The 25,366-nt window shown below is 36.8% G+C and overlaps 1 protein-coding gene across 3 annotated transcripts in view; it reads left to right on the top strand.

The window, feature by feature from the left end:
* GRM8 (glutamate metabotropic receptor 8) overlaps positions 1 to 25,366 on the top strand; it is a 330,760-nt gene that overhangs the window by 260,416 nt on the left and 44,978 nt on the right. For all 3 annotated transcript variants that reach the window (XM_008926587.3, XM_018067986.2, XM_018067984.2), the window contains exons 8-9: positions 538 to 674; positions 23,956 to 24,891. In XM_008926587.3, the coding sequence (XP_008924835.1) occupies positions 538 to 674; positions 23,956 to 24,891 (1,073 nt within the window). The remainder of the gene's footprint in view (positions 1 to 537; positions 675 to 23,955; positions 24,892 to 25,366) is intronic.

The raw sequence follows: 25,366 nt of genomic DNA, 5'->3' as shown, positions 1-25,366 counted from the left end.
GTGGTCAGTGCTAGAAACTTACCATATTTCTGTGACCCAGTTTAAACACTCGCATCTCAAGGTCTTTTATGAGTGTTGGCTTCTAAACTGATATTAATTTTATTTTCGTACTTAACAGAGAAATTTTTAGTGTAGTTTGTTACAAGATTGCTATTTTGTGCCTACTACATGTATACACATCCTAAAGTGAAAATATGCCTTTCTGCATGTCAAAAGGAATTTCTGCACTTCTGTTTTATCTCAGAATTTCCTAATGTTCTGTAATACACACACACACAAAAATCCAATCTTTCAACCAGAAAAAAATATTGCAAAAGATCATACTTTGAAATTATTTTCATGGAATCATAGATAGGGTAGATTTTTGATGATGATAATAATAAACATTTTCTCTTTGTGATTTTTTTTAATTTATTATCATACTAGATTTGCACTATGAAGAACCTGGTCAATCTCTAATTATTATTTTTCCTGTAACATATTTTCTTTTAATTGCTCTAAAGGTATTTGTCCTAATTGCTTTTTAATTTTTTTCAGGGAGTGCTGGAACACCTGTTGTCTTCAATGAAAATGGAGATGCTCCTGGGCGCTATGATATTTTTCAGTATCAAATCACCAACAAGAGTACAGAATACAAAGTAATTGGTCAGTGGAGTAACCAACTTCATCTAAATGTAAGTACATAATTTCCTACAGTATTCTTCTGGAGAAACTGGCTGCTCAAGGCTTGGATGGGTGCACTGTTCACTGGGTAAAAAACTGGATGGATGGCCAGGCCCAGGGAGTGCTGGTGAATGGAGTTACATCCTGGGGCTGGTCACCCCAGTACTCAGTACTGGGGCCAGTTCTGTTTAATGTCTTTATCAATGAGCTGGATGAGGGGCTTGAGGGCACCCTCAGTCAGTTTGCAGATGAGGCCCAAGTTGAGCAGGAGTGTTGATCTACTGGACGGTAGGAAGGCTCTACGGAGGGTTCTGGAAAGGCTGGATTGATGGGCCAAGGCCAATTGTGATTGATAAACAAGGTGAAGTGCTGATTCTGCTCTTAGGTCTCAACAACCTACAGAGCTACAAGTTTGGGGCAGAGTGGTTGGAAAGTGGCCCAGAGGAAAAGGATCTGGCTGTGCTGATCAACACCCAGCTGAACATGAGCCAGCATTGTGCCCAGGTGGCTAAGAAGGCCGATGGCATCCTGGTTGTAACAGAAATAGTGTGGTCAGTAGGACCAAGGCAGTGATTGTCCTCCAGTACATGGCACTGGTAAGGCTGCAGATCATAGAATCACTAAAGTTGGAATAAACCTCTCAGATCATTGAGTGTCACCATTAATCTAACACTGCCAGGTCTACTACTAAACCATGTCTGCATGTGCCATGTCATTTCCTCTTGTCCTGTCATTTCTTACCAGTGAGAAAAGGCTGACCCCAACCTACCTGCTTTTCAGGTAGTTATCAATCTCTACAACTCTCTACTTTTAAATACTCCAAGAAACACATTGAGGTGCTGGAGCATGTCCAGAGAAGGGCAAAAGAACTGGTGAAGAGTCCCAAGCTCAAGTATGAAGAAGAGGAGTTGAGGGAACTGGGTTAATTAGTCTAGAGAAAGTGGGGCTCAGAGGGGACCTTATTGCTCTCTACAACTGTCTGAAAGAAACAAGTGACAGGATGAATGGAAAAGGCCTCAGGTTGGGCCAGGGGAGGTTTACGTTGGATATTAGGAGAAATTTATTCCCTGAAAGAGTAGTCAAGCATTGCAACAGGCTTCCCAGGGAAGTGGTTGACTTACCATACCTAGAGGTATTTAAGAGACGTATACATGTGGAACCTAGGGACATGGTTTATAGGTGGACTTTGCAGTGCTGGGTTAATGGTTGGACTTGATCTTAAAGGTCTTTCCTAATCTAAAGGATTCTATGATTCTACTGGTTTGATTTTAATACTGACAGTGAAGAATACTCATTTGAGTATTACATTATTTTAAAACACTTAAAAATATTCTTCATTTATTCTCTGTTAGTTGGCAGAAGAAAGTTCTTCTGCTTTGTTCTTGAGAAGACAGTGAAAGATAGCACAATAACCCAAAACAAATTCTTTATATATTAAAGTTGGATGGATGGATGTGTAGTTACCTGTTCCTTCCAATGATATTTTAGAATCATTATATATCTGTTATTCCTCAGACTGATTAATAAGTTAGGCAGGGAAATAGCAACTCATCCTTCAAAAAAAAGGTATCAAGCAAAATGATGGGGACATGTATATTGCCCAGGTATTTCAAATAATATAAGAGGATGGAAAAGTATTTAGTAAAAGAGAAGTTTGAATTCTAACCAATTCTGATCTAGTTAAAACACTGGGATGATGAACTACTGCAATAAAAATATTTCTTAAATATAAAGGGAGAATTTGGTGCTTTTCTATATAAATAACTAGGATTTTTATTGTCCCTTATTACTTCATAGAAAAAGAAATAAAAGACATAACACACACAATCTTAGATGATGTTTAAAATTGCTGTCTTAATGTGTTCTGCAAGTTTGGGGAATGTTAAGTCCCACCTGTGCATGGAAGTATATTTGGGTTGAAAATCACCATCCCAATAGAATTCAGAGAATATAATATGCAATATTTTTATGACAGACAAGCATCAAGCTTTAACTTAAGAAGTTTTTGAGTCCAAGGCAGTTCTCTCTGTCAGAAGATGTTCTTCTCATGAAGAGAGTAATGAGAAAAGCAAAATGAAATTAATCTGTTTCCTTATTAGCTATACAATATTCACAGGTCTTACTTGAGTTATGTTAGCCATTTGGGTAGCTCTGCAAATGTACGATACCAAGTGTTGTTTTGCTAGTGGCTGATGAGAAGGGCAAGAGTGTGAATTGATGACTAGATCCAAGAAAGGGATTTTATGCAGTAACTTCAATCATACCACAAAAAGCAGGTTTCAGACATCTCTGGTTTTCTATGTGAGAGGTTCCTGATGAAGAGTAACAAAGACAGTGTAGCAAATACTTACAAATTATTCTCCTGTTGAAACTATTTTGCAGTAATTATCTGAGTGCTGCCCACAATAACACATATGATAACTCCCCATTTTCAGCCACAGCTGTTAAAACACTTTACCATAACTACCATTTAGTATCTATAACTACTTGGCAGGAACTCATTTATTTAATTATTTTGCCCAAATAGAAAAAACCCTACCAACAGAAACTGTATGTAGCAGACTATGTGGCAGTGTTATTTCCCTTCACTAACCTGATATCTGTCTGTTGAAAGGTGTGAAAAAAAAAAAAAGGTTACACAAGTTTAAGGTTAATATTGAACATTAATTTCTGGAAAACCCTACAGTTAGATCCTTATCATGACTACTGCGAAATACATTCCAGATCTTCATAATTGCTACATTTTTCTGTAAAGTTCGTGCTTATTAAATGAACTCAAAAACTGATACACAGATTTTACATGAATGTTAGTACTAACATAGCAGTTATGTAGTACTTGCTAAAAGCTACCTAAGAATTTGCTTCAATTTTAGTTTCATTCCAATCTGCCTTTTTCTATCTCCCCTTAGACTGCTAAATTTTCATTAAGCTGGTAGCTTTTCAGCCCCATTATTTCTGCCTCGTATATGTGTACTTGAGGGAGTTCTCTGAAATATGATTAGATTGATGGCTACTCATACTATTGAAACCACACCATGCTAACCACATTGACCACAAATCTAACAGGAAAGAATTTATCTAAGAATGCATCTCATCAACTTTCATTGGAAATGGGTGTGTTAAGATGTTGTTTCCCTCTTTTTACACCTCCATGATCTCACATGCTGGATGCAGCTGGTTGTTCAAACTCACAGGCAAGCCCTGTCCAGTGTGTGGAGTTGTGGAGATGTGAATGGACTGGCAAACTGCTCCATAGCAGCTGCTTCTGCTCCCAGCCTTGTGCCAGGGCCCTGCTCTTGTCCCACTGCCCCCCGCTCTGCTGCACACCCCCTGCTCACAGGGACCAGGGCAAGCAGGCATACAGGGCTCAGTCTCCTGGGGACTGACAGGGCATTATTTGTTAGGGCTTGGGATGCTCAATGCTGGTTTTCATCGGTGTGTGCAGGTGCCAGTGCAGTAACAATGAAGAAGGAATTGTAAAAGTTGTGGTACAGTCCATTTCCATCTGTTTCTACATTCATTAAACTTAGCATGTGTTGATGGTGGTTCTGACAGATGATGATCTGCTGTGGCAGAGCTGTTTCCTACTCTCACTAGACAAAATATATTAAACCCAAATAATCTTTGTGGATGATTGTCAATACTCCAAATCATCATATTGCAAATTAGGTAGTGCTTTTGATTGCTAGTGAATCAGAGGGAATACAGTGGATGTTTTCATTAGTTTCTGTGAAAACATCTATATTTATTGAAAGCAAAACAGTATTAAGATGGTAGAGCAATTTTTACCTTGCTGTTCTATGAAGGAGATGTTTTTAAAATATAATGCTTTTCCCACTGTATCCTTCTTTCTCCTGCAGTTTCCTCTTAATGAAGACACATGAAATTATTAGTTTTAGTGAATAATTGTCAGTTAGATATCCTTTATAGATACTTCTACTCTGGTTTTTACAGATATTTCTTCCTCAAATTGTGTGGTAGCATGTTGTAGCTATGATGTGTTTATGTAAGAAAAACAGCCTTTTGCATTACATGCAGCAAACTCCAACAGAAACTCCGCGACATACAGAACAAGTGGTGGATCAGTCTAGCTGAAAAAACACAATTGTGCGCTGACACAGGTGATCACAGAGGTTTCTATGAAGCCCTGAAAACAGCATACGGGCCTACATACCAAGCTCAAAGTCCTCTACTTAACGCTAATGGTCAAAAACTTCTTACAGATAAGTACGGTATCTGAGGCGACTGAAGGCCCACACTAAGACCTTAAACCATCTTCTCTGGGAGCTGCTTTATGCTGATGACGCCGCCCTTGTTGCCCACACAGAAGCAGCTCTGCAGTGTTTAACATCCTGCTTTGCAGACACTGCTGAGCTCTTTGGGCTGGAAGTCGGCCTAAAGAAGACAGAAGTTCTCTATCAACCTGCACCTCAGGAAGTCTTCCGTCATCCCCATATCACCACTGGCCAATCAGAGCTCAAATCAGTCCAGCAGTTCAATTACCTTGGTAGCCTCATCTCCTCGTATAGTAAGATTGATGGAGAGATAGACAACAGGTTAGCAAAGGCATATAGTGCCTTCGGAAAGTTTCATAAAAGAGTTTGATGAAATAAACACTTGAAGAAAAGTACAAAGATCAGTATTTACAGAGCCATAGTGCTGTCTACTCTCTTATACGGATCTGAATCATGGGTCATCTACCGCCACCACCTGCGACTCCTAGAACGTTTCCATCAACGCTGCCTTCGTACAATCCACTGGTAAAATTATGTAACCAATACATCTGTTCTAGAACAAGCAACAGTCACAAGCATTGAGGCCATGTTGCTGAGAACACAGCTGCGCTGGGCAGGGCACATCTCAAGGATGAAGGACCACCGCCTCCCTAAGTTCACCGCTTTATGGTGAACTTGCCACCAGCTGCCGCAAGAGAGGACCCCTGAAGAAAAGATACAAAGACTCCCTGCAATAACATCTCAGCCTTGGCCATGTTGATCATAACTGGTCTACTCTGGCCTCCAGTCAGGAGACCTGGAGACACACCATCTATAACGCTGCTACTTCCTTTGAGAACGCACGCAGGATCACTCTCGAGGAGAAAAGGCAACGTAGAAAGAATCATGTCCTGCAGAATTTACTACCTAAGGAGTCTTTCTGCTGTGCCTTTTGCAATTGGACATGCTTGTCTCGTATTGGCCTTATTAGCCACCAACGCGCTTGTGTCAAACGTGGGTAGAGACCTTTCCTTAATCTTCGTTCCCAAAACCCAGCCATGACAATGATCATCTATACAGCTGATATTGTGCTTCAGAAAATTTATCATTTTTATTCATCTGTTTATTTTCTGTGACAGAAGAATAAATCATGGAAGTATGTAGCTAACATTAGAAAGAGTCTTGCATCTAAATAACTGAATATAAAAGGTTCCTTTTTGTATTTCTAATCTCCTAATTCCCCTTCCTTTCCCTTTTCTTTAGGATACTCTTTGATATTTTATATCTGGTTTTGGCAGCAGTTCTGTTGTGTGAACTACTCACCTGGTAGCCAGCTCTGGTCCTGTTTCTGACCCCAATGCTAAGGATTCAGGGTTCCTCTGCTAGTGTCTCTGGTTCCTCAAAGTTTTCGCTGACACTGCAGGGTCCTTGTCGTCAAGCTCCAGACTTGTTCCTTTCCTGGTACAGTGCTGGTTTTCCCTTTGGGCAGAGAGTGCTGACTCTGGCTAGATAAAGACTTTATATCATGCTCCCTAAGGGGGTCTTTTTCAGCAGGCTTCACCAGGTGCAGAGACCATTGTATCTTTGATGCTGTTTTTTCCCTATAGACTTCAGTAACATTAATGCTCTCCTTTAGGCCAACTGGCCTTTTAGATTTCATCTGAAGCAACTATAACTTCCAGATATAGGAACTTCATGATACTGATCAGTAGTACTCTTGCAATTCTTAAAAAACAAACATACATGACAATGCTTAGATATACAGTAGAGAAAATAAATTAAGAAGGAATAATTAACTTAAAAATTTAATTTTTTATGTGATTCTTGAGTTTGAATATGGTATCTCAATCTTTGACAGACACAAAGAAACTCTGAAAACAGGTATTTGGAAACATCAAACCATAATTTCAAAGAGCCTGCTGATTCTGACCACGTACATTTACACCTCTTTTAGTAAAGAGGTGTAAAGTCCTTTTGCTCTCTAAGGTTTCCTGGCTTAATGTGATCTTAATGTACTGGAAATAACCAGACCTCAAAAACTTTTAGTATCATTTTGAGGGAAAACATAATTACCTTAGAACTTCTGATCATGGACTACACATTAACTGTCAGGGTTTTCTGTTGTTTGCTTTCTTAATTTTCTTTTATTTTCCAATAGAAAAAGAGAACTTATTTTTCAAGAAACTCTGATAGTTAAAATCCTTTTTTCAAAAAAAAATTCTGGTTTTCAAAATGAATAAAAATCCAGGCAAAGGTAGATGTTTCTGCAAAAGTTATGTTTTATTCATATTGCAACAGTATTTTGCATACCAGGTCACACGTAAAAGTTCTTTACAAATATGTGGGCTTAGCAAATTTGAGCTCTCAACCATGTAATCTCTGTACAAGGAAAGTTGTTAAAAACAAGCTTACTTTTCCTGGCACTAATGGTTTGAAATCAAGTTCTTTTTATGATTAATAATGAATTCTCTCTTAGAAACTATGTTCTGTATTGCATGTGTTGTAATAAGGGCTAGATTGAGATGTTGACTGATGGCTTTTGTCAGTGGTAGTAGATGGAAATAGTCCCAATCCTAAAGTTTTAATAACAAGTTTCTCAGTTCCTTTCCTTAGAAACGCATTCAGTTTGTTCTGGTTCATTTCTGAGTGACTTTTTTTCTACTCTGAAGATATTTCTATTTTTAAAACTGAATACCAGTTGGAAAAAGAAAAGTTGAAATGCTAAAGGATTTTAAAATCTTATATTTTGACTTTAAAAAAAAAATCCACACCTTTTTAAATTCAGTTCGACACATTTTCAGATTGCTTTTCAAACTTGTACATTGCTTTGGTCTACCAAAGTCTGTGTTTAAATATCCCAATATGAAAAATATGTAGATCCAAGTCCATATTCCTCCAAGTAGCAATTCTGATTCATGGGTCTTCAGGCAGACACAATTATTGAGGCTTTCAAAATCATGCATTTAGCTGATGCAGTTAAAATGCTTGAGTGGATATCCATTAATGTGATATTACTCCTTAAGGAAAAATCCAAAGCATATCAAATAAACTGTATGTTTCCCTGGAAATTTTCAAGACCAGATTAGATAAGGGCATGAGCAATCTGGTCTAGTGAAAGATATCCCTGCCCATGACAGGGCAGGTTGGAACTAAATGGTCTCCAAGGTTCTTTACAACCTGGGCCAGTCTGTGATTCTTTGTTCAAGTGAAAACAGTGACATTTTAAAGGCAGAATTCACTTGTGTTTGTTTTCTTGTCTGTTTTGGTTTGGTTTGTAGGGTTTTTTTTCCACCAGAACACAAGAGTTCTGTTGAAAGACAAAAGAAATTTTACAATAACAGATTTTTGACATTCTCTTAGACATAATAAGGTGCATAAACTTTCAGATTTATGGAGTGTATGCATTGAGGGTATAAATGGCTCAGGGGCATCCATTTTTCTATAAGGATCTTGATTTATGACTAAGTGAACCATAAATTAAAATTACACTTCTGTGATGAAGTATCAGAGAGACAGCCATAATCATCATCAGCCTTAAGCAGAGTGTTAGGTGAACTAGTAAAAATTGGGAACCCCATGTTGACAGAGAGCTTCCCCTCAGGCAACCAGATCACAAAGATATTTGAATCAGTTTTTGATTTCTCTTCTTTTCTAGGACTCTTGTCTTGTATCTAATCCCGAAGGAAACCATCAACACTGAAATTAGTCAATTCTTTTTGGAAGTTACAGATTCAAAATGCATTAGTTTCCTTTCTAATGGTAAAGAAAATGACTCAAAAAGCTTCTGACATTTTCTGTAACTGCACCAAATAAATTTCAAGCTTTGCTGTAGGCCACTATATTTCATTAAAGAAACCAGAGAGCCTCTTTTTTTCCTGTGGTAACTATTATATAATTGATAGATGTTTTCAAATAGCTGAACCTAAGCCTTTTTTAACAAAAGAACATAGTACAGTGAAATACATAACAGGAGCACTTAGTGCTGTATATGATTATATCTATAAACAAAATATGACAATCATATGGCCTGCAGGGTGTTCTTCTGCCCATATATAATAGGGCAGTAGAGTTCAAACTTACACTCTATCCATGTTATCTGACTGCAAATTTTTGATGCTGGGCTAAAAATATAACTCAATGAGACAAGCAAAAATGTTTTTAGTTCTTCTCAAAATTATACTGCTGTCTTCCTTTAATCTATAGAGGACTGAAAGTAGAAGAAGCTGTTATGGTTTTTGGACTACTTAGGTTTTGCAAAGCTAGTCCTGCTCTTAGCACTGGTCAATAAGTACAGTTCAGAATTTGTTCCATTTTACTGTCAGTATCTTAGGTCAATATGAAAAATGTAGTCACCAAGAACCAATGCTAGACAGAAGGGATAAGTCAACAGTAGGCTACAGTAGTTGCAAAATGTAGACAAGACAAAAAAGTGCAAGAAATGTGGAGTAAAATTAGGATTTTATGATTTTGAAAGGTTGCAGATTGTATTCATATAAAAAGCTTTGTAATGGAGAGGAAATAGGCTGAGAAAGCATCAAAAGATTTTCAGAAGTGCCCATAGTAGAACAGATGCTATTTCAGACATGACTGAAAACAGAACTTGGATTCAGAAGCAAATGAGCTTAGAAGAACCAAAGAATGACAATATGTCTTCCTTCTGAAGTTTTTTACTTTGTTGGTCCTAATAGGCTTTTTTCTCCCCAGACAACCAACTTCACTGATTCTCTGGAGAAAAAAAAAAAAAAGGAAAATGGATAAAAGATAACTACTAGGAAAATATCCTGAAATTTGATAACCATTTTTTCTTCATTAGAATGATACCAAATCGCCAATGAAACAGTCTCTGCTTGAGAGTTAGAATGAATAAGGATTTTTTCCCACCTTGTCAGGGTGAGTGAAAGTCAGGTTTCTCAAATGAAACATAGCGTTGCAGTTACATGCTTGGCTGTGATTTTGTCCCAGAATTCTTGAGTGGATGGTAGATATTTTATAGCTTTTTATGATCATCCTTGGTAAGAAACGGTATGATTAGAATGAATTGTCCTTTGAACAGCCATAGCCAACGGGACCATAGAGTATGCTTGTTTTTTTCAATAAACTGGAAAAGAGGCCTTGTCATGCACGACAAATAAAATAAATCACTTGTGTTTTAAAATATTCTTTTCTCTTCTGCAGTAAAAACAAGTGTGCAGTGATAGAACAATAAAAACTCAGGAGCTTTTATATGCATTCCTGGAGAGTTCTGCATTCATATGTGGGACTTCAGAGCAGGGTTAGCTGCTCCCCTGGTACAAGCTAATGTTACGAGTTTTAGCATAGACAGACAGCTACTGGGCATAGCAGGTAGTTTGGATTATGCATAGCTGGCAGCAATCTGCAGTGAATTGCTTTGTAAGGTACCAGTGTAAAATGTGGAGTATGAGCATGTTTCTTCCCCAGTTTCTTCCATCTTTCTCCTTTCTCCCCATAGAAATTTCTACAATTTCTACAATTCGTATTGTAATTCGAAAATTGAGCTGCCCTTTAAATCTTGAAGCAAAACATTCATGCTTAAAAGCAAAAATGGTAGATTAAATTACTACAATTATTATTCAGTTTTGTTACATAATGAAAGTCTATTATTAAAAATCATTAAATGGAAAATGAGAGGAATTCTGTGGTTATGATACGATGAAAGAGAATAACTGGCAGTTAGAAGAACATTACTATATGATTATGTTTTCTATTTGCTTTGCTGTAATTTCTCTTCATCTTCCAATAGTATTATTTTAATTTCTTTGGGATAGTCATCTAATATTTATCCAGGATTTTTCATCCTGATAAATCCCCAAACAATTTTTTTTAAATTATTTAAAGATAGGAAGTGAATTATTTTCTGCATTTTTCAAAATGATATCACTGATTTTAGTGGTGATACTGTGTTAATACATCTTAAGGCAGGGAATGATTAGAATAGCTAATCTCATTGTAACTTCGGTTTGCACGAAATAGATTTAGTGTTGAATATATCAATAGGATAGGCTGGAAATGACTGGATCAAATAGGGAGGATTGCAGTACTGTTTTTGGTAACTACAGGAACTCAAACAAACCCCTACTTTATGGAAAGCTTAGGCATAAAGCTAGGCAACAGCTTTGGAATGGTTAACTGACCTGCATCCCAGACTTTGTGATGTAATTCATCTGTTCTCTTCCCCAGTGCTATGAGTTCGTTGGCAGAACTGTGACTTCACTCAAAAAGGTAGAGTAGCTGGAGAGAGTCCAGTTGCAAGCAATCATAAAGATCAGCCATCTAAATGTAGACCTGTAGGAAATATTTAGGCAAACTAGGATTGTTTAGTCTGAAGAAGACTACACTGAGAGGGGTTATGTTAATCTCTTTCAATACAGAAAAGATTATTCAGGAAAAGAACAAACTGTAAGGCATAGTTAATTTGGTTGTTAGGAGAAGTAGTGGATTTGAATTACAGTGAGAGAGACCTAATGGAGACATGCTGAAAGATTCTAACTGAGCACTGGGCTGCCTTGGGAGGCTGGACAGTCTCCAGCACTATGGGCTGTTTGGAGCAGGTGAGCTGTACAGACTGAATTTGCGTAAGTAATTCAGAGGCAGGGACATCTTCAGCCATCACTTCTTAAATTTTCTGACTTTCATTTGTTTGATGGGTTTGGTCTGCCTTTGGTCCCCTCAAAGGCAATGTCCTGTATGCCTTTAGCAAATACTGGGAGGGATACAAGCAACTGGACTTCTACACTTGAAGTTTTGTGAGTAAATACAAGACTGTCTATATTTTTAGTAAGAGCTGTAGAAGAAAGCCATGTCAGATTTATCAGTTTATAAACCTGGTTACTTATTTAGGATCTTTTTTTGCTTTGGGTTGTGCAAGCTTTTCTATCAATCCTTGGAAAGTTTTTCATTCACATATAGGTCTCCAAATTGGACTTTGTTTTCCACATGCCGGGTGCTTAATATTTCGCAAACTGATTTAAGCTCCTTTAAGTTTATGTGGAAAACAGTTTACTATTGTGGCAGTGATAATTTCTTTTACTTAGACCTTCTTTCCCTAGCACTTCTTCGAGAAGCATTTTCCTTGTAAATAAAAGCAGAAAATTGTTCAATTTAGTCACATAGACCTTTTTTTCTAGACACACTTCTGATCTTTGCTGATTTCCTTTGGACTTCCCATTTGATTCTCCTTCAAAGGGAAACACAACGATCTAACCTTCAGAAAGTGTTCTGGCTGAAGTCTCGCTAGTGTAGAGTACAGCAGAAACATCATTTCATATATTCATGAGCGCAGAGCAGAGGGGAAAGATTATTGTATCTATCCATGTTTCTCTGGATGGCATTTACCCCTTTTGCAACAGTATGACATCGGTTCAGTATATCATAACCTACTAAAGCCCTGAGATCTCTTTTTCTGCTGAAGAGCTGCTATCTCTCTGTCCTTCCTGACCCATAATGTACTGTTAGTTGTCCCGGTTATACTGGATGCTTCATTTTTTCAGACTCCGTGGTATCATTTGGAATAAGTGCCCTGACCTTCAGCATAGCTTGAATCGTTTCCAGTGTTACTGCCCAAATTTGATCACCATACACTCTATTTTGTCATCCAAACTGAATGAGTGGTTATTACAGATATTAAATAATAGCAGACCAAGAATAGACCTTTCCGGGCCACACCCTGAGTCATCCCTTCCCTTCTGTCAGTAAATCAACTACAAATTTTATCTTTACACAGCTTTCTAATACAATTTGCACCTAGCCTTTAGGGGCTAGATGTGTTTCAATAGACTGCTTATGACTGAGAGTGTAATTTGAGGTGATGTCAAAAATCTTTCTAATGTTAAGATAAATGACACCTGGCTGCTTGCCTCTCATCCATGCTTCCTGTTACTGTCTCAGTGAAGGAAAAGTGACAGCTCATTGTTGACAGATCCCTTTTGACTGTTATTTGTCTTGTTTGTTTTCTCAAAGTTTTTGAAATGTGTTTGCTTATTTCTTTCTGTATTTTTCTGGGAATTCAAGTTAAACTGAATGATCGATAATTCCCTGGATTCTTCTTTCCCCCTCTTTTCTGAGTGTAAGCACTAGGCTTCCTATTTGCAAATTCTCCATACTTCCCCATAAAGTGTCAAAAGCTTTCTATCTCAGCTCTTTATAAATTGTAGAATAAACCTAAATGTGTTCAGTCCATATGAAAACCCCTGACTTCCTTTCATTTTCAACATATTCATCTCTTTCCTTAGTAAGAAGGATTTTTGTTTCTGTTTCTGTTTTTTAACCTCCCCTGACTAAATGTGCTGTGTGGCACTTTCTCTAACTTAAACTTCTTCCTCATGCTTGTTTTTGTACCTTCCAGATCACTAAGTCTCTCCACAAAATTTTCAGTTTAATTATTAACTCTTCATTCTAAGCAGCAGCACATACTTGGCAGTGAGAGCTCTTCCCCTGCTGCTGTAAATCTCCGTATAAAACACAGTCTGTTTTCTGTCTGTTCTGAACTAGTTTTTTATATGGTTTTGTTACCTGGCTGGAACTATGTTTAAATGACCAGTGTGACTTTATTTTGTTTATCTAACATTGAAAATTCAAAATTATTACCATGAAAAGATCTGATACCTGCTATTATAGTGGGAAATTGTCTCAAAGTAGTGTCGAAATGTATGTCTTGGTGTTTAGGATTTTGAAGTGCTTCGGGGTAGAACGTACTACACGTATTAGCAGTTTTTTTGTCTGAGAAACAGATTAGACAAATGTGTCAGGAACGGTTCAGATACAGTTACTCTTTTCTTGAGACATAGAAATAAACTCAATCCCTACATTTCATCTGAGCTTGTCTGTACCTCTGTCACACTCAGTGAAGGTTGCTGAGGTGAGGGCAACTTTTCTCAAAATTTAAAGTGCTTCACTTTGCAGAAACACTGTTTAGAAACTGAGAAGCACAGGATATTCCAGCTCTGTTTTATGTTATTCTTTGAGAGGCTTGCTGTTGCTAATGCTTGAACGGAAAGCTCAAGAAATAGATGCAAAATTACCCCACTCTTTTCTTTCAGTTCCCTTATTAAAAATATTTTTTGGTAATATTTCCTCAAAAAGCCACAGTTTGGAGGTGTGCTATGGCTGCAGACTATCATGCTGATCAGTGTTGCCTTATTGGTTTTAGCATGTTCTGTTCTGTATTCTGCCAATACACTGCTCTCCTTTACCTTATGGTTTGACTGTGAATTGTTTAGGATTGAGACCATAATTTTTTCTTGCAGATTTGTATAGTCCTTAGTGCAACTGAGGTCTTGGTCTGTGAGCAGTGTGGGAATAAAAAGAATATATTATCTGTGTGTTGGTACTACTTTGCAGGAAAGGCTGTGCAGTTTGGAATTTAGAAGCATCCATTTCAGAGTTTCATATACACAGTGCCTTTTGCTCAGATCAAGATATAGGAAAAAAATTAAACCATTGAAAAATAATGAGGTAGGATTAAAACTAAAACCCATCAACATCTTTTTTTCATACTGAACTGGGGATTTTTATGATTGACTAATTTCTAGTTTTAAAGTAATTGAATATTAAAGACAACAAAAAGAATGACAAGTCATCTCCTTAAGAAATAATAAATATAAGTATGGGTCATGAACTTGTTAGCATAGCAACACTGAAGTTACTGGACTGACCTAAATCTGCTGAAGGTCTAGACCAGTACATTTTTTACAGGTCATTATGAAGGAGTTTGGGGGCAACAGCTTCTTTTCTTGACAAACTTACCATTTAACCAATACAATAATTAAAAGCATGCCTTGGTGGATTTTTTTTTCATTAAACAATGGGATTTACTAAATGACATAGTCTTAAAAGTAAAAAACCCCCCTGTTTTAAATTTCTTTAAAGTCAAATGGCAACTGTACTTGACCACACGTGTTCCTTCTGTTTACTCTGAGCTGTGCAGTAGGGGAGAATTTGAGCGCCATTGGGATTGAAAAGCATCTGACAGACTGGAGGGAAGTACAGTAGCTATTGAGCATTGGGCTTGGGAAAAGCCAACTCTAACTTAGGTAACTGTAGCTAAAAGCAGTGGATTTGAGAGGGAGCATCATCAAGAAATGCAACTAAGCTATTAAACTAGTAATGGGCCTTGGGCAGAACTGAGGAGATTCTCCAGGCACAAAGAAAGTGATGTAAAGAACTCTTTGCGAGAACCAGGCTGCTTCTCTTTTCTCAAAGCACTAAATTTTTTAAGGTATGCTTGCAGGCTATTTCTGCATCATCAGCTGCAGGAAATAAAAAGTACTTCCAAGCATTATGGTTCAAATGGCCTTAGTACTAGAGACTGTCAAAACTAATCGGCTTACAAAAAGGGGTGATGGTGGAAGATTTTGTCTTAAAAAACCAATTTCTTTAAAAAATCTAAATCTGACAAGTTTTTTTGTGTTTTGTTTGTTTTTAATTTGAGTAGTTTTGAACATATTTAATTATATAGGCAAAGTTATAGTACAGTCTGCTTTTGGTAGCATATAATGACTTCAATCCCTGTGTGTACATAACGAGTTTTATTTATAAGTGCTCATTAAATTCTCTCCAAGTGCATGTCAGGGACATGTAATATCAGTGAAGTCCTCTAGGTAAGGATACATCATAGAGGTTGTCTATGTGAAAGTGGTCTGCATAAAGATTAACTTTAGAAACCTCATTTGCAGTCTGATCCATTGGTAGTAATGATGTGTTTTTAAAATATAGAAAGTAAACCATTGAAAACTCTTTCAAAAAATCTGAATTCTGCTGATGTCATATTGAATAGGATATTTCTGTGGTGGCGTACTTTTCTTCATTTGGATTCTTTGATTTAACTGTGGGGTTTTTTTGTCTCATTTGTAAATAGAGAGGCTATCTCCAGAAACAGGTGCTTGAAAATTAATTGTAATTCATGCTTTCCATAAAGCAAAAAAATGCTGTATAGTTTGAATAGAAGTGTCTAGTAGATTGCTGTAAAATTCCATGCAGTGGAATTAGTTACACAGTGTAGTAACAGTAACTGTGCACTTTGTGCTAGCCTACTCCCTAAGCCATATGAGAATAAAATGATGTTTCCCAGGTATTCCATTTGCATTAATGTTTGCTGTTTGGCATATTGAAGAAGTAAATACATTGCAGCTCCTCCTATTCTTGTATCAAGAGTCTGCTACGGTTAGCACTTCTGTAGCCCATCAGTACAACCCAAACCACCAGAGAAAAGTAAAAAAAAATAAAAACTAAAATTTATCCCAAACCATATAAAGACTGGGGTTTAAAGTCTGTATAGTGCTGATAAACACTCTCTAGTTTAGATTGCCACAGTGTGTTCCTCTATGTAACTATTCAGAAGTCATGAATTATATGACTTAATTAGTGGGGTTGGTTTCTTTGAAGTAAAATTACAGCATCGGTATCAGCCCACTAAATAACATACCTACATTAATAAAGTAAGGCTAGTATTTAACATTTTCTGTTTATGAGAATAAGAAACTTTTTATTTTTTTAAACTGTTGATTTTTATTTTTATGTATTACCTCACAGCATCCTTCCCTTTAATTATTTTGCCCTAGTTGAAAATGACTTGTTAATATGTCCAGAATATTAAAAATAATTCCAGAGATTGGTGATATCGCAGTTCTGGAAACTGCAGATGACAGGAAAGATTTTGACATGCTGAGGAAGCACAGAATTATTATGTTTCTGGTATTAATTATTTGAAAAAATACTGTTTAACTTTAAAAGTAAAAGTTATTTTAGAAGTTTTCTAAAATATAAGTCCCTGTTGGGCAAAAAACCTTCTAGACCTGAGCGATGGACATCAGCTATATTTCTACTTGAACTTTATAGTCACATTTAAACTTAAGCATCTCCACTCCTCCTGTCTGCATGACAGCTTCTTTCCAATCAATCGAAAAGCTGAGATGCAAGCAGGTCAAATAACTTGCCTAAGTTCACTGAGAGAGTCAGACTGTATCAGAGCTACATAGGCTAAGTCTAAGCTTAGAGACCAAAGCTGCACCACTAATAATATCACCTTCCTTCCTTCCTGTAGTCTAGGACATTTTATATCATACTTGCATATAAATAATTATGCATACATAAATGTAAATAGATATTCAAACGAAAATAACATTAAACTTAACGTTTTTCCTTTAAGGAAGCTGTGAGATAGAGATAATAAGTGGTTTACCTAGGAGGAACTTTGGGCAGGTGCATTCACAGTTAGGAGAAATCCAGCTTCCATTTGGGTTCTATCAACAACCTGTACTTCTGATCCTAAAGAAAATGAGAATTATTTGTCTTGTAGTATTTCAGACAGATCCTTTAATAGTCATTGCACCTGATCAAGCTTCTCAGACTCCTTTTCAAACTGATATTAGACTGTAGTAATTTTTACCCAGTACATGCTGAAACTAAAATTATAATCCCATGTTCTTTGCAAAAGTCTTGGGATCTCTATGCCTGAAATTCCAGAAAATGACATCATCTGTCTGGTAGACTAAATGCAATAATCATTATGTTTAGATGCATAATGAATTCATTTTAGTTGAACCAGTTTCAATTTAATTTTTTCTGATGGTTCAGATGACTTGACTGGACAAGGTACATTAAAAACTTCAACTTTTACTGTGAGAATAAACACACTAGACAATTAAACAAGCTAAATATTAGATGAAATTACCTTAATTAACTCACTTGCCATGCTCCTTTGATGAACATTTTTGTCAGAAGGTAAATACTTCCAAGAACTTGAGATAGAAATAAGAAAAACTCCTAGTGATAGCCAGAGGTGAAATTTCAGCTCTTTGTCATTTTTATAACTAAGAATCTGAATATATATTAAAATTCATACAAATTTATATGTAAGAGTCTTGATGTTTCAAAAGTCTTGACTGACTACAAAATAGGATGATTGTCTGCCCTCACAACTCTTGCAAATACCACTTGCATTCCTCTGTCCAGAACTCATATAATTCCATCTGTTACAATAATATCCTTAAACACATATTTTTCATTATTTTTAATAAATGTCTGGCTCTCAGATAAGATTTGAAAAATGAAAATTCCTTCAAGTTATAATGTAGCATAATCAGAAACATTTAAATATTACCCATCCAATGTCCTCTGAAATAAACTCTCTGAAGACTGTCCAGTTGTCTTTGTATTGTTCATCAGTTGCTGAATTAAGTAAGTTTTTCAATGGTAATGAAGAATGGAAAACAGAGTGGTTTTGTACACATTAATTGGACAGATAATTCAAAACTTATATTTTACCTATTAATAGCACTTTTGATCACTCTCCTCCAGTTGCTGAGGGCATTGCTTAACAAATGAATTGCTTGATTGTTGGAAGAACATAGGTGCCAGAAATGTGAATGTGCTACTCATACCGTGCCATGTAAATCTCATATTGTTTTAGGTCACTTCTCACATCATTAATTTTTAGTGTTATTATTAGATATTAGAGGGAATTGTGTTTGTAATGTTCATGAAGGACAGAGGTGTTTACTTCGTTTTGATATGAAATGACATTTTGTCTGTATTGGAAGGCTTTAGTGAACTGTGAATCTTAGTCCTGCACGTTAAAGAAAATTGCAGCTCCCTCAGGCAAATATCTCATATAGAGATGATTTTTATTTCTGTTGAAATAGCAATGAAGCCACTCTCTTTTTGTCTGATGATGCATTTCACAGAAAATTAATACATGTCCTAGAGACATGTTGTCATACTATTTCTGATGTTTTCAGTCGGATAAGCGTTGGAATAGTAGAAAATGGAAACAGATCTTAGGGAAATGTAAGGTACTTCATGATAGCACATCAGTCTATCAGACACTTTCTAAATTCAGAGAAGCTACTCAAAATTAATAATAATGCTTAAACTATTATGAATAATAGATACAGAGCTAGGCTATCCCAGTCCAGCTGACTTAGATGAGTTCAGATACATTTAGTAATGAACTTTCTCTTGTTGTGTATCATACTGTAGTGAACAACAGTTAGATGACACACAAAAATTAGGGTGACAAAATAAGTCTTCTAGAAACCATGTTTACCCAAGGCTATTTAACAATCTGAGACTTGCTCAGGCCTGAGAAGTATAAAGAGTCCTGCAGACCCAATCATTAAAAGCTGAAGAAATGCAGAACTTCTTAATTCTTTTTCAGTGGCAAAAAACCCCTTCTTTTCTGTCTTTCTTCTGTCTGGCTTTGGCCTCTTGATTCCGAAAAACACAGTCCCAAAGACTGCTCAGAGACTTTTTTTTATCTTTAAGCAGCAAGGTATTTGTTTATTCAACGTTGGGAGCAAGCCAGCTTGCTCTGGACAAACTTGCTCAACTTGAAAGTGCAAAAGCAAGCTATTTCATACACTTTAGATACATGGTTACATCACTTAACATACATATTAGTAAGTAGGCTAGTCTCTGGGTGGAGTCTTTCCAGACATGCAGAGTCTTCTATTGTGGGGGTCTTCTCCTCAAGCCTTCATCCCTCTGGCGGTTGCCATGGATGTCTTCCTCAATTTGACCTCTTCAATTAGGTGACCTGAATTCTTCAAGCTTGCAAAATCCTGGCTCTGGGCCTTCTAGATCTTTCTCAAACGTCTAGTTTACCTAATTTATTACTGTGTGTGTACTACTCCTATTTTTTCTATCATAAAACCTTTGGTCCAATGAGCAGAACAGAACATGATATTAACCAGTGGTCCTAAAATGTTCTTCCAGCAAAACAGGTACTGGGGTTTCTTAGCAGGCCAAGATATCCCAGTTAACTCTTTTAGGCCTGGGTCCTGTTTCACTCTTTGTCAGTTTCTTTCTCCCACGAGAATCTTTACAAATGTGGGCCTAAAGTTAAGTTCCCCTGAAGTTAGTTTTTGAACTTTGGGTCAGGTTTTCCAAAGTATTTAGATTATGAAAACTGGGGATGGAAACATAGTGGGATTTTCCAAAACACCTGAACAGATAAGGCACTTAACTCTCATTTAAATTAATTAGCTCTATTAAGTTCCCCTTCGCACTTTTGAAATTTCCACCACTAAGTGTTTATGTCTATATATAAAATTGTGATTTTCTGAAGAGGCTGAGCATCCAGCAACTCCCTTTAAAGTTTGGATATTACAAGTTTTCAGTAGTTCTGGAAATTATAGTGTCTCTGGTTCTATGTCCCCAAATGATCCTCCTTCTCTTTCTTGTTTCTTAACAGTTTCTACTGTCATTTATTGTCTAAAGTTAATCTCAGAGAAGAATTGGGATCAATAGTACTAGCACATAAAGAGAGAAAAAGAATGACATGAGTGCATCTTCTGCATGGGTTCTAGAAGTTGGGACCCTTGATATGTACATTCAGTATCCGAAGAAAATGGTAGAACTTTAAGACCATTGTAATTGTGTCCTGTACTGGATTTACTTGTTACTTTTATATTATGCAAAATGATAGATCACAAATACATTACAATCAAAGACTGCTGCAGTCTGTGGAGAGCTGGGAGTGCACCAGATGACCAAAAGTAGTATGACTTTTCAGTTATTAACTACTGCATATACAGAAACCCCTGACAGACCTGTTCGGGAGTAACAAAAGCACACCACACTCTGAGGTATAGTTTCCTCTGCCCTATACTCTGCCTCTACTACAGTATTGTTGAAATAGCAGTCTGAGGGTGTACACACATTAGCATTTTAGTTTCAAACAAGAGTCTGCTTTTGAAATGAATCTACTAATAATTCCCACTTAGCACACTTGCTCATAGTAGTGTGGGTCTTGGGCCTTGTGAACCGGATTGCTGTTGGCTGAAATGAAAACAGGATATGCTTTCCAGAGGGACATTTATTCTTTGTTAATTGTTACCAATGTTCAATTCACTGAACTACATCAAAATTAGGTCAAAACAACCTTCTTCTGCAGGCTCTAATTTCAAATACAGAACAATGTTAACGCCAAGCCCTCAGTTAACACCTTTGCTCTGCTGGTTGGTTCTTACTGTGCCACGTTACTTACTAATGTAGCTGTAAACTGAATTGTCAGATAGTTGTGTTAATGTGTGAATCTGATCTTTCCACCTACTTCCAGAGTTAAAATCCTAAAATACCAGAATTTTCTCAGATATGCAGGTATCTTAAAGGGATTTCCAATTTCCAAACGCTGGCCAATGTTTCCTGGGAATATATCTTCTCTTTCTTCTGAAAAATAAAATGAAATAAAAAGCTCATGAGCAAGAACGCATAACATTTTTCTTAAGAGCTTCTTGAGAAATATAGGTCACCCTAAATGTGTTGTTTTGCTTAGAAAAGTAATCCAGACAATACAGATTGTATGACATAGCTTTTATACCTTGTACAATCCACCTACCCTAGCCATTCATTCTGGTTATTCTCTACATTTAGAATTTTTTATGCTTTAAGAGTCCATTCTTGTTTAAATTGTTCTATCAGTAACCAGCTAATAGCGCTTATATTAATAATTAATTTATTAGGAAAAAAAGTTTCTTTATCCAGTGAATTTTCCAACATTCATAACTTTATATTTCCATGCTGGAAATTATATGTTTTGTAGTTTATGTGTCACATGTACCAGAATTAAAAACCTAATATGAACCTTTACTAGTGAGCTTCAGAAATAGGAATTTATTATCAGTTGTTGCCAATGGGATGGATATCCTGAGGCACTCCAAAGTTTTGCCAACCAGGAAGAGCTTTTAAGCATATTTTTAGTCAATTAAAATACTGTCAAGACAGAAGTATGCAAAATCATAAAGAGATGTAAAATAAAAGGATTTTCTTTCTTCTCTCTCCCTCTCTTTTTTTTTTTTTTTTTATTAATTAAGGTAGGAACTCTGAGAGACAAAAAGGAATTCTTTGAACTTATATAAGCCATGGATTCACAATACAGTAAATGTGACTTTAGGATGCTTAATGCCAGATAAGAAGCACTGTAGCCTCATGTATTAAATGCTGATCTGGTACAAATTCACTTTACTACTTCAAATGTGTTTAAAAATTGGACACCTTAGCTTTATCCTGCCAGGCTTTCTGCCAGATGAGATATTGCCTGTACATGCCATTCTAAGTTTATGCTGGATAAGGTGTTGTCTGCTCTCCTGGTGATTCTGTATTGTGTACTATAATCTGGCAAATACATAGTACTGTTCTTTTCTGAGTTATCCCAAACTTATCCAGAGATCTGGATTAATGAACATGCCTACTGTTGCCCCCCTTATCTTAGTATGTGACTAAATCACAAGCTTTGTATTTATTCTCCTAGCAACAGTGCGAAGGAGGATCTGTCTTTCCTATCACACTGATTTCATCACAACATGTTTTCTCTCATATCTAGTAGATGAAACAGCAGGGGTTATGTGGGCTTTGAGAATTTCAGTGATTAAAACCTGGAGATTGTAACAGAGGTGGACATTTTCTTAGCATGTCAAATACTCTGCTGGAACTCTATCAGAACTGTTTCATGCAGTACTGGGTTATTCTTGTGGGTTTTAGGAAACTAATTGCTTAAATGACTTCCTTTTCCATAGTCACCAGACAATGTATTTTGTGTAGTCATCACAGTCCTTGATATAAAATCTTGTTAACTTCTGTGGCTTCAGGACCAGTCCACTCTCACTGAAGTCCTTGATAACTTTGAGGGTTCACAGAACTGGTTGTAGGAACATTTCTTGTCTCCTTGTTACTGTGTGGTCCCTTTTTTGCCCCTTGAGTGGAGAATAATAGTGAGGCACAGAAGAGAAAAAGAACCTGTCTGCTTTTTGCAGCTTCATTCACCCTGCGCAGTGCTGTAACTGGTCCTCTGGCTCTCTGAGGAAGGTAAGAATTGCTAGCAATGCTACATTGTGATTTCCTCTCAAATCTGTTAAACATTTCTGGAAAAATAAACTTTAAAGGCTAAAATTATCCCTTTTGATAAGCTGTCCTCATTCTGTCCTCCTCCAGAAGAAACTAAAAACATTCCTGACTGAAGTTTTGTTACTGCTGTTCCACTTATAAATAAAACTCCAAATGAAACAAAAGTGCTAAGTACTTAATAGGCAAGAACAAGGAAAGCCCTTTGTCCTTGAGAGCTCACCATCTAACAAAGCAATGAAAGGTGGGACCTGGGAGCAGCACGAAGTGATTCTGGTGCCTAAAACCGGCTCTTTACTCCATGCATTGCTCTGGTTCACTCAGTTTGACCTCTGCATAACATATTTTTACTAAGGGTAGGCTAAGGACAGCTAGAATAAAACAAAGTGAGAATTTAAAGTAGGAAATGCTTTGAATCCATGAGTTTCATATTCAGATTTTGTTTGTAGAGCATGCAGGAAGAACAGATAAGTGGATGAAAAAAAGTATATTTTGTTCATGTGCTGCTGTGGAGAAAGCTGGGATTTATAAAACAAGAGTGCATTGTTCTGTGCTACAAAAGGAAGCCCGGACTTTTTATATCAGGAGAACTAAAGTAGTAGTCATGATATCTTTTTTCCCATTATTATTCAGAAAGCAGTATATACTCATTTTAGTCTTCTAGAAATATACACAAAACACTCGAGCATTTCAAGACTTGAAAGGTGGAAAAGTAAAGGTATCCACATTTGTGGAAGAGGTGGCATCACACATCTTTTTTTCTGGCACTCTTTGTCAGCTGATGCAAGGAGATTTTAATCCATTTCTTTACTGTACCAGAAATTTCTCTGAAGCTCACATAGCCTTATTTTGTAATTAAATGTTTGAGAACTACTGATATTTATATTTGCATGTGATTAACTTTTAAAGCACTGCGTACAGGGCTTTTTGCTTTTAAACTAGCCTGGAGTCAATAAATATCTTTACAGATGTCAATTTGGTCACCAGTAAAGAGGTAAATAGAAACTAATGACACTCATCAAGCTTGTGGCATGAATGATTTATTGGACACAATCATTTAACACTTTTATAAAGTCAATGCAAGGGAAAGAAACAGGTTTCTTATTATGGTAAACTGTATTTGTGCTGTCAGCATGAAGTGATTTATGACAAACCTGTGGCCAGGATTAGGATGTTATAAATGAAGGAAAATAGAAGTCTCATTAATTTTTTATACCCACAGGTAGAAGACATGCAGTGGGCTAACAGAGAACGTACTCATCCAGCATCTGTCTGCAGCCTGCCGTGTAAAGCTGGGGAAAGAAAGAAAACTGTGAAGGGAGTGCCCTGCTGCTGGCACTGCGAACGCTGTGAGGGGTACCATTACCAGGTGGATGAATTCAACTGTGAACTGTGCCCCATTAATAAGAGACCAAATGCCAACCGTACGGATTGCCAGCTTATCCCTATAATCAAACTGGAGTGGCATTCTCCTTGGGCCATTGTGCCCGTCTTCATAGCTATTCTTGGTATAATTGCTACCACCTTTGTGATTGTGACATTTGTCCGGTACAATGACACACCGATCGTCAGGGCCTCTGGCCGGGAGCTCAGCTATGTGCTCCTGACTGGGATTTTTCTCTGTTACTCCATTACTTTTTTAATGATTGCAGCTCCAGATACAGTGGTCTGCTCATTTCGAAGGATCTTTTTAGGACTTGGCATGTGTTTCAGCTATGCTGCCTTGCTTACCAAAACAAACAGGATTCACAGAATATTTGAACAAGGCAAAAAATCTGTCACAGCTCCCAAATTTATTAGTCCAGCTTCCCAACTGGTGATTACTTTCAGCCTCATATCCGTGCAGCTTATTGGAGTCTTCATCTGGTTTGGTATTGATCCGCCTCATACCATTGTAGACTACGGAGAGCAGAGGACACTTGACCCAGAAAATGCCAGGGGAGTCCTCAAATGTGACATTTCAGATCTTTCTCTCATTTGTTCCCTTGGATATAGTATTCTCCTGATGGTTACATGCACTGTTTATGCTATTAAAACAAGAGGGGTTCCAGAGACCTTCAATGAAGCAAAACCCATCGGATTTACTATGTACACAACCTGCATAATTTGGTTAGCTTTTATTCCAATCTTTTTTGGTACGGCCCAGTCAGCAGAGAAGGTAAGTTATATATTTACATATCAAAACATTACTCTTTTTCTATTTTCATTTCTCAATAACTACAGCATTTCAACATTTCCACTCTTACAAATTAGTAATTTTGAATGATAATTGCAAGCAAACTGTCAGAATTCAAAGATAATAAAATGTATATTTCAAAAGATATGTTTCCTATATATTAACACAAGAAGCTGGATGTGATTGTAGTGTGGCTGGCATAATAATGTTGACATTTCCTCAATATATTCTTAAATGACTGTTTCTTCGAACATTTGTTATTGCCCTTCAGTGAAGCTCTGGCCTATTACATAAAGCACTATCAATCTTTGTTATTATCTACAGGTCTGGTAGAAATGGTTGCATTTCAAAAGCCTAAGAAGATCAACTTATATTTGTCAAAAATAATGAAGAAAAATGCTGGGACAGAATGAAAAGAATTACTTTTCTTTCTGGTTGACACACAGAACTTAAAAAA

The sequence above is a fragment of the Manacus vitellinus genome, unplaced genomic scaffold (genome assembly GCF_001715985.3).
Source record: "Manacus vitellinus isolate BGI_N305 unplaced genomic scaffold, ASM171598v3 scaffold_13_pilon, whole genome shotgun sequence".
Lineage (NCBI taxonomy): Eukaryota > Metazoa > Chordata > Aves > Passeriformes > Pipridae > Manacus > Manacus vitellinus.
This window is presented reverse-complemented; position numbering and strand designations above follow the sequence as displayed.